This window comes from Capsicum annuum, chromosome 8 (assembly GCF_002878395.1).
Source record: "Capsicum annuum cultivar UCD-10X-F1 chromosome 8, UCD10Xv1.1, whole genome shotgun sequence".
NCBI classification, from domain to species: Eukaryota; Viridiplantae; Streptophyta; class Magnoliopsida; order Solanales; family Solanaceae; genus Capsicum; species Capsicum annuum.
This window is the reverse complement of record NC_061118.1, coordinates 161,252,852-161,263,289: the sequence shown is the minus strand read 5'-3', so window position 1 is coordinate 161,263,289 and position 10,438 is coordinate 161,252,852. Positions and strand designations below refer to the sequence as shown.

At 31.7% G+C, this 10,438-nt stretch overlaps 1 protein-coding gene across 3 annotated transcripts; it reads left to right on the top strand.

Moving 5' to 3' along the window:
* The first annotated feature begins 5,390 nt into the window (after positions 1-5,390).
* LOC107840014 lies at positions 5,391-9,958 on the top strand. 3 transcript variants are annotated; one of them, XM_016683706.2, is made up of 2 exons: positions 5,391-5,735; positions 7,701-9,958. In XM_016683706.2, exons 1-2 carry the CDS (start codon positions 5,714-5,716, stop codon positions 9,569-9,571), a joined length of 1,893 nt encoding a protein of 630 aa, XP_016539192.1. In that variant the 5' UTR covers positions 5,391-5,713; the 3' UTR covers positions 9,572-9,958. The 3 variants fall into 3 exon arrangements, with proteins under 3 accessions (XP_016539192.1, XP_016539191.1, XP_016539190.1); XM_016683705.2 differs by having other exon boundaries at positions 5,509-5,735; positions 7,630-9,958; XM_016683704.2 differs by having other exon boundaries at positions 5,509-5,735; positions 7,461-9,958.
* Positions 9,959-10,438: the final 480 nt, after the last annotated feature.

Genomic DNA, 10,438 nt, shown 5'->3' with positions numbered 1-10,438 from the left:
AACATTTATTCAAAAAATTACTTAATAATATCAACTGAAACTGGTAGATTAATATAGCGCTCCCATCTTGTAAGTAAATAGTTACAGGTAATTCCAAAAAAGGTTCTATCTTGTAAGTTTATGGTCACAGGTAATTAATAAGGTTCTCAAATAAGTAGCCATAGCGGACGTGATTTATATTGAATCTTGAATGCATGTACGTTCTATGTTCAAATTTAGTTGTCATTATTTTTTTAATTTAATTTTTATTTTTTATTTTAACAAATTAAAAAATAATAATTTTATTTTTATATTTTATCTTCAACATTACTTATTTATTTTTAAAATTATTTTTTAATATTTATTATATTAAATATTTATTAATAAAAATAATATAATAAAATTACTATATCAATCATTATTTATATCATGTTAAAAAGTGACAGCGTGAGAATAAATATGTCACAAACATATGGGGAGATATATAGAATATTATTGGTCAAATTTGGATAAGAATTAACGAAAATGTGGATGAATGCCCACGCAAGTTTATGGAGCTTCTTGGAATCCCCAATAACTGAGGGTTGGGAGGATTCTTTAATTTTAATCTAATACTCCCTCTATTTTAAAATAATTAAATTATTAAAATATATCATATTATTAAGAAAAAAATTTAAAACATAAATTGTAGATTTTTTTTACTATTATTTTTTATTTTTTTTTTAATTATTCTCATAAAAAATGTAAAATACTTAAAAATCTCATTAAAAAAAAGATTAAATAAAATAAATTTTAAAATATTCCTCAATAAATGAACAATTCATTTATTTTAAACATTAAAAAATAGCTCAATAATTCATTTATATTGGAATGAAGGAAGTATTACTTTCTCTCTTTCTAAATAAGTAGTAGCTATTTTCCCTTAGACACATCTATGCATTAAAAAAAAGTGCAAATTTTTTTAAAATAACACTTATTAAGGAATAATAGAAATTAAAATATCACTTATCCATAGCTATATTAATCTATAATCTATCTATAATCTATATTTATATCTATATCTATAATCTATAATATATTAAAAGTGTGAAAGACTTAAAAATATTGTTTGAACTTTTTGTATTTCGTTAAAAGTCCTTGCTTTAGACAAAATCGACTTTTCATTATTTTTTCTAATATTTAAGAGTTTAAAATTAATTAAATATATTTATGGTAAAAAAAATTCTTATTAGAAGTCACCAGAATTACAATGTTTATTCCTAATTTAAGAGTTGAAAATTAATTAAATATAGTTATGATAAAACCTTTCCTTAATAGAAATCATCAAAATTAATGACAATCGATACTTTTTTCATTAGTTTAAGAATTCTAAATCAACTAAATTTGATTTTAAGAAGATTTGAAAAATCTAAAAATAAATGTAAAATTATTAGAATAAGAAAAATTTAAGAAGTACCAGATTTCAAAAAATCTTAAATACGTGATAAGAATGTAATCAATAATTTTATAAAGATTTGACTTTAAGAATAAGGAAAGATTTTAAATATAGAAAAATAATAATAATCGTAACACAAATATGGTTTAAATTGGTGCGTCTCTCTTAACCTGTGGCAACAAGGGAAAGAGGTACGTAAACACAAAAGTGATGATCTATCAATCACTTGGAACAAGTAAAACATATATGTGTCTATGTTTATGTTTACATTATTAGTTTAAAGCGTGAAAGATTTTTGAAAAGTGATTTGAATTTTTATGCTTTATTAAAAATCTGCGCAATAAACAAAATCATTTAATTTTAAATAATTAAACGTTATCCGCGCGAGGCATGTGCAATTAAACTAGAAGGAGTATCTTTTGATTGTAATTTTCTTTGTTGAAATTTATCGAATAGGAATAAGAATAAAAATAGATAATTAATTAATCATATCTTAATCATTTAAAATAATTATTAATTTAAGCTGATTATTCCTAATAAACATGACAATTAAAATGAATGGGAGGAGCACTTAGAAGTGTGATCTAATGTTCAATGACTTAGATTAAGTATCATAAAAATTTAAAATTAATATTTATTATTTATAAGAGATGATAGATATTTTGTAAAATTAGCTAAAATGTGCAAATTAAATTGCTCATAAAAGATGATAGATATCAGGTAAAACTAATTAAAGGATGAAAACTGAAGTGAATAATAAAATTGTAAAAAAGAAAAAGAAAAAAATTAATGGGTGGAAGTATCCAATTTGGAAACGTCTGGATGTAGCGAATGGGGAGTGAGGAAGCCTCGTGCTCTAACTTTTTAATTATTTGTGCTATTGACGTCATACATAATAATTTGGTCACTAGTCCTTTATAAACTATTTTGGCACCTACTAATTAGGCCTCTCATTAGTAAACAAAATACGTACTACTTACGTTGGTACTGACCTGAGCCGTTAAAACTTTATGAGAACACTTATTTATATAAGTTTTTTTAAAAAAATTAGATTACTTTTATTAAATAATTTTTTGATCATATACAAAAAATTATTATTCCTTCCGTTTCATTTTATGCATTATTTTTTGATTGTGTACAGAGTTTAAAAAATGAGTGATGATTTTATAAAGTTTAAAAAATTATCAATCTTGAAGTTTACGAAGGGAGCATCATAATTTTTTGTTAATTGCACTATAACAAACAAGCATTTAATCATTACTAAACTATATAATTACTAAATTAATACTCGCCCGTCTCATTTTTTGCGTCATAAGTTTTTTTGGTCTGTCAAAAAAAAATATGATCTTTATTTATTTGGTAACTATTTAAAAATAAAATTTCATTTTTATCTTTATTGATCTCATTTAATTAAAAAAAAATAATACTTAACACATTTTTTAATAAAGAACAATATGATAAATATTACAATTCTTTCCTTATTTCTTAAATTTTATGTCCAATCAAATAATAACACATAGAACGAAAGAAATATTTACTATTCAATAATTACATCAATTTCAGTTAACAACATGTTACAAAGACGAAAAATGAAATACTCCCTCCGTTTCATATTAATTGGCCCCTATAGACTTGACACACTCATTAAGAAAATATTAATTAGGGGATTTATTTTATCAAATTAGTCTTATTAATTACGCTTTGAAAATATAAATTTGAGTAAATATATTTTATTTAGTCATTTAATGTTAAGGATAGTATTAGAAGAACATAATAAAATTCTTTTGATTTCATCAAAAGAGATAACTAAATTGAAATAAATATTTTTAAAAAGAGGATCAATTAAAATGAACGGAGGGAGTAGAAAAGTACCAAACAGGTTGCCTACGTCAGAAGCAGCTAACTATAACTATAAACTGTACCCTCTGTATGCCCACCTACTGTTTATTTAGATTTTTTCGGTTAATAGCTCACTCTTTCTGTTTTCTTTCTCTCTTTTTTTTTTTTCGAGCGAGTGGGGTTGCGGGGTGTTGAGCGCGCGGGGGGGGGGGGGCCGGGCTATGACAGGACAATTTAACATTGGCCACTTATTTCCGCTGACATTGGTTATGTCATCTGAAATATGGCCTACAAATTATTAAAAAAAATTTAAATGACATTTTTACTCTTAGATTCTTGTCCATTTTGTCAACTTCATTGAGGATAAAATGGTAAAGTTACGGAATGTCGCAGTCACATAAAAGTATACGACGTTCATATCAATGGGGCCGTAAGCTTTAAACCGTTCATACAACTGGTTTGCTATTGACGGTAAAGGGCATCATCACCAACCCAAATAAACAAACAAATGAAAATAATTTGAGATATATTCGCTTTTAACTAAAATTTCATGTTAGAATGAGAAAATGATCAAATACTCCCTCAACATTTACTTCGAATTTTAATTATATATTTATATTTTATGAAATTATTACTTTCTGAATACTGATATGATAAGAAAGTGTATTTCACTCTCTTTAAAGAGAGCGAGAACAAATCAATTTAGAGTAAATATTATAAATAAATGACTAGACTATACCAAATACAATTTCATCCAAACTAACAATCACCTCCCTAAAAGCTTCATTCCTCGAAACACTAAGATTATTCAAACTTACATATTCATTAACCAACTTACCATACCGAGAATCCTCGTTCTCATGAAATGAAATATAAACTTCCAACAATGCTCTATGCACATTTTGTGGAATCTTGAAATCTTTTAAATTTACATCGATTGAATTTTCAATCTCAAACCATAAATCATCATTCAAATCCACATTTCTTGAAATTGAAACAATCAAATCAACAACATAATCAAAATCAACACCAATTTTTTTCACAATCGTAAATTCAACATCAATTTTCATAGTTGAGAAATAAAAAAAAAAAAAAGGAAAGAAAAAGGAACAGGATTGAAAAACGAGATTTCTGCTCGTCATTGTATCAAACATTTGTTGAGTATAATCTAATATCCCATTTCTTACATAACTAGAAATCATACAGTTCCTCCATTCTTTTTGAGGCATTTCGTCGAACAATTTGCGTGCTTTCTCAACATCACATTTCTTGAAAAAAATAGTAATTCTTGAGTTCCAATTGAACAACGAGTTTGCAATTGAACTTACATAACAAATACAGAAATAAAAAATTTTGTTCTTGAAGCAAATGTGTGCAGCAGTGCAAATTTTCGTTCTTGAAGTAATTTTTTTTTCCTAAACTTTGAGTTTAATAGTCGACTTTGAATTTACTATTTAACAAAGGTTTGAGATTGAAGAAAATCAAATGAAGAGAAAGGAAAACAAAAAAGAAGAACAAAAGAATGGAGAATCATTATTGTGGAAGAACATGAAATAAATTAAAAAAAAGTAATGAAATTGAAAAGGAAGCTAAAAAAGAATACAAAAGAAAAAATATAATAAAAAAAATAATTAATTTTTTATATTAAAAAAAGTAATATTATGTGGCAGCGAGTGCAGCTCACTGCTTGAAATAATCTCTGGGCTTTAATTTTTGAGAATGTAAATATTCCACTTTAAAATAGTTTAAAAATCCTCACAAAATATAGGTGTGTAATTGAGATTTGGAATAAAGGTTGACTGAGTTTTGACCATTTTCTATATTAGAATCAATATGTATATTTGTATGGAACATTTCATTTTTTTAAAGGTCACTAAGTAATAGTGTGTTGTTTTGTTATCTGTCCATATTAGTACTGCTCTCATAGTTTTGGTCCTTCAATTTTGATTGTTATTTATATGTTGTACTTTAATTATCATGTTATTTTATTATCGTATTGTTGTATTGCTACGTTGTTATTGTTATTATTTGTAATTTCTTATACTTGTATTACTTCTTTTTACTGAATTGTTTGTCTTTTATCTTTTAAATCGAGATAAGTTGTTTGTGGAATTATACTAGATGTGTTGTTGTTGCTGGTTAATTAAAGATGATGATGAGGGGCAAAGATGTAAAATGAAAACCAACAAGAAGTTCTTGGGTGTACGCTTGATCATCACACTATAAGAGATGAACGGAAGCACATACTATCAAATTTTATTTATCAAAAAAAAAGTAGTATTACCTAATAATTGTTCTCTCTTCCTCTCTCTATTTGTTGTCTTTATTATTTATCTTTATACTCCACTTTGTAGGAGCACAAAAAAGGTTCACTTCTCTTTCTAGAATAATAAGAATACTATATTCTGAGGGTGGCTTCCTTCAATTTGATTCTTGAAATTGTCAGCTTAATTTGCTCTAATGGGAATCTCCTCCCCAAAGGGTATTTTCTTCATTTCTTCATTCTTTCAATCTCTTTGTTCCTTTATTCATTTCTCAATTTGGGTACCTGTAATTTAGTTCTTTTTGTTTTATTGATAATAATTCCGTGTCGGTCTGTTTTCATTTAGCTCATAAATGCTGTGTTTTCTCACATTTCTGTTTATAGTAGCTCTCCCTTGTTCTGTTTTTTTTTTTTTTTCGCTTTCTCAAGTACTTAAAGATACAGATATAGTTTCCTGTTTTTTGTGTTTTTTACACGAACAGCAAATTATTTTATTTATCTCGTAATTATGAAAGATTTGTTTTTTTTTTCTTTATCTTTTGCTGTGTAATTAATCCCAAAACTATTTAATTGATAACTTTTTTATTGTATTTGTTGTGTTTTGTTAAAGTACTTTTTTGCTTAACATGATTATGTTGTTACTCTTAGGCCAAAGTTTTGAATCTCTTGTTCTTTTTTTTTGTTTCAATATTTTTGGAGTTTCGATCCCGTTTTGTAGTTGGTTAGTTTTTGACAGTTTGTACTTGAGCAAAATTTGTATTTGACAAGGTCATAAAGAGAGTTTCAAGAATGATTGTTGAACAATTTGCTTCCTTGTTTATGTTGGGTTGTGGCACTTTCCTTATACACCTCAACTTCTTTCCAATGGTATCAAAATAACTGCAGACTGAATTGATATAAATGTTGTGTAAGATGTAATATATCAGATTTATAATTTATTGATCAGAGAGTGGAGTATCTTTCATTTTTGTTTGGTTAGAAATAGGAAGCTACGGGATAAGGTCTGCTAACATCTAGCCTCCCCAGATCCTACTTGTGGATTATTCTGTGTTTGTTGTTGTTGGGTTCAAAATAGGATAGTGTATTAGTGTGGGGTTGCTAATACGTGAAGTTAAAGGTCAACCCCAACTTAGAGCCGGATCCAAGATTTGAACTTTATAGGTTCGAGATGCCACTAAACCAACTGAATTTAGTATTTTTACATAATTAGTAGATTTCTTAATACATATACAGGGTTTGAGTAAACTGGAAAAAGGAAACAAAAAAATGAAAAGAGGCAATAAGGACAGTATTTTTAGAAATCTTGATTGTATTTCAAGAAATTGGTGTTTTATATAATAATCTTTACTTATCTTCGGTTACGATTCTTGAACTATTTTTGTGTAGATATCATTCGTTTGAAGCTTCTACTTCTCCTCTCTAGTGTAGTGATCTTTAGTCAAAGGCATGAGAAATTGGAATTTCACTTGGAAAAAGGAAGCACCTAATATCCTAGCTGATGACTTCCCAATAAGTAGATTAAGGTCCTCTGTTTGTCGTATAATGTAATCAGAGTAAGTTTCTACGCCATTAAAATTATGCCGATTCTAACCAACTTACTCTGTGGAAAAAGTTCTTCTCCTGACTAACTTTCGAAGGTGAAAGCTAAGCTTTTTATTGTTAACATTGATTTATGTAAAGTGCAACTTGTCCTTGGTTTGTTAAATAAAGAGAAGTAGATAATGCAGAAATATCGCTTGTGATTGTTAATATTATGCTTGAGCCAAGAAAGCCTTCCCGTTTCCCATATTTAACCATTGAGGAATTCTGCCGTGCTGTTTTCTTTTTCTTTTTTTCCAGGTTATTAAACTAAGATTTGTACTGAGAGACATGATTTGTTATTCTCTTCTGGTACCTTCTGTCATCAGTTTCTAATCCTGAAACCTGTCCTGGTCTTATTTACAGCCCTTGATGTCCCTCTCCAAGATTAGATAAAATGGATCGAGCAGACACATCAGGGTTTGTGAGTGGAGGAGTTGCTCACTAGGATTTAATTTACTCGCTTGCTTTGTTTCGATTTATGAGTTTCTCTATTAATTTGTGATAAGATTGTTTAGTTCATTTTATTTTTCAGGTAAACTTTTTCCTAGTGTAGTATGATAACATCCTTTGATCCTAATAAGAGCAGTATGTACCGTGTTCCAGATGTTGAGCTCCCAAGGAGTGATACAACATTAAGATTAGATTGCTTTGGTTATGGAGGAAATGAGTGTGTGAGATTTGTTAGCAGTGGAACCAACAGCAGAAGCCATATTATGCAACAGAATGCTGTTGATGACGGGTGTAAATTGGTGCTTGGTTTGGGGCCAACGCCTACAATTTGTTCGGACGACTATTACCCTTGTGGATCTAATAAAGATAAAGGGTTTACAGCCTTGTTGAATCACGGGGTATTATCTGAGACTGATTCTATCCTCAAACTTGGCCTCTCAGGGAGCACCAATGAAATTTCCGATGCACTTGATTTTTCGGCTATCACTCAGAGTTCTGCCGGTGCTCCTCTTCATATCAATCAGCTATCTCCAGATGGTAAAAGACCTGCGATCCCTATCCTGGACGAAGGTTCCACATCAGCCAAGAAGTCGGGTGGTTACATGCCTTCACTTCTTCTGGCTCCAAGAATTGAGAACAGCCAACGATCCTTCCAAAATAAGGAAGTTTTAGAGCAGGGTGCAAAATCCCATTTCCACCTCCCTGAGCTGAGCTCTGAACCTTCTTGTATCTCTGACTACTCCATGAGTAACCTCTCTGAACCAACGACAATGGCTACATCCTCACGCAAAATAACCAATCCCAAGAGATGCAAGTTTCCAGGGTGCTCCAAAGGAGCTCGAGGAGCGACAGGTCTTTGCATTGGGCATGGCGGGGGACAGAGATGCCAGAAACCTGGATGCAACAAAGGTGCTGAAAGTAGGACTGCATACTGCAAGGCCCATGGAGGAGGGAAGAGGTGCGAGCACTTGGGATGCACTAAAAGTGCTGAAGGAAAGACTGACTACTGCATAGCACATGGTGGTGGAAGGCGTTGTGGCTTTGCTGGAGGTTGCACTAGAGCAGCACGTGGCAAGTCAGGCCTTTGCATCAAGCATGGTGGAGGAAAGAGGTGCAATATGGAAGGATGCACTCGAAGTGCTGAGGGGAAAGTTGGCTTGTGCATTTCACATGGTGGTGGACGCCGTTGCCAATTCCCTAGTTGTTCAAAGGGCGCACAGGGGAGCACTTTGTTCTGCAAAGCACATGGTGGTGGAAAGCGTTGCATATTTGCTGGCTGCACCAAAGGAGCTGAAGGGAGTACGCCTCTTTGCAAAGCACATGGTGGTGGAAAGCGGTGTCTCTTTGATGGTGGTGGTATCTGCCCCAAAAGCGTACACGGTGGCACAAACTTTTGTGTTGCCCATGGCGGTGGGAAGAGGTGTGCTGTTCCAGGATGCACCAAGAGTGCTAGAGGGCGTACTGATTGTTGTGTTAGGCATGGAGGGGGGAAACGCTGCAAGTTTGAGAACTGTGAAAAGAGTGCTCAAGGAAGCACCGACTTTTGCAAGGCTCATGGTGGTGGTAAGCGTTGTAGCTGGGGAGAGGGGAAATGCGAGAAGTTTGCCAGGGGCAGGGGAGGGCTATGTGCTGCTCACAGCAGCTTGTTAAATGGGAAGAATACAAATAAAGGAGGCATGATCGGACCAGGACTTTTCCATGGACTGGTCCCTGCTGCCTCTCATGCAAAGAGCTCTTTTGAGAACAATCGTTCTTCATCTATGGTGAGCATGGTCTCAGATTCGGTTCATTCACTCGATACGCCAGCTGAAAGACAGCAACTTATACCACCACAGGTATTGGTACCCTTGTCAATGAAGGCCTCATTAACTTGTTCAGAGAAGCCGGATGACAGAAGCACCGACCTTGGGATTGGAAGACGCAACACAAACAACAACTTTGAGTATGTTGTTCCAGAGGGCAGAGTTCATGGTGGTGGCCTCATGACTTTGCTTGGGGGAAACCTGAAAAATGCAATAATGTGAAGCTGTTCACTCTGCTCTTGGCAGACAATAGATTTGCGATTTGTACTTTCGTGAACTACTATTCAGTTTTTCCTTTAGAATTAACTGTGTATAAATGTTTGTATCAGTTTTGTGAGACTCCTCTGCAAGTGTTCTGTTAAATACTTAGGATATGATGTTGTCACTTGTAATAGTTATTTTGTATATTCCTTATTTTTCCTTCAAAATCTCTCTTCATAAAACCACCTCCATTTGGTGGGTATTTAATATTTAGATGGACCTTTTTTTTCCTCTATTGGCTAGTTGCTAGTAGTTGCTTTCTTGGCGGATCAGCTAATGTAATGTAATTATGCCTTGTATGACATTGAAATAAAAAATGTGGATGCATGATGTTTAATGTTGTTAAAATTAGCAAAAGCTGCACTAGGTTGTTGTTTGATGCAGTACTGTTCTGCTTGTTTTTAATTGAAAGATATATTATTTGTATCCTAAAACCACAGGACATCACATGTTAAACAACAGTAAGATTATATTAGAGCTTTTTGGCTTTAATGAATCAACTCTATTTCTTCCTTCTGAATTCTTCAATGAAAGAGCTTGTGGCCACTATGTGGATGACACCTTTCCTGGAATACTTTAATATTTTGCTTTCTTAGCTAGAGCACACTCCATATTTATAATACAATAAGAAAGTATAATATATGACTCATATCTGTGTTGATGCAAGTGCTTTCCTGTACAACAATCCTCATATATTATTCGAAAACTTCTCTTTCATCTATGAGTACTATTACATTTTATGGACTGTCCTAGTTTGTCAGTTAGTTACTAATCCTGTGACTGATCATTCGTAGTTAAGTAGTGAGCATAGAAGTTAGTGTAGATGTG

Bases quoted from the DNA above. Each gene is read 5' to 3' on its own strand.
- LOC107840014 (XM_016683705.2), top strand. From the start codon at position 7,652: ATGATAACATCCTTTGATCCTAATAAGAGCAGTATGTACCGTGTTCCA.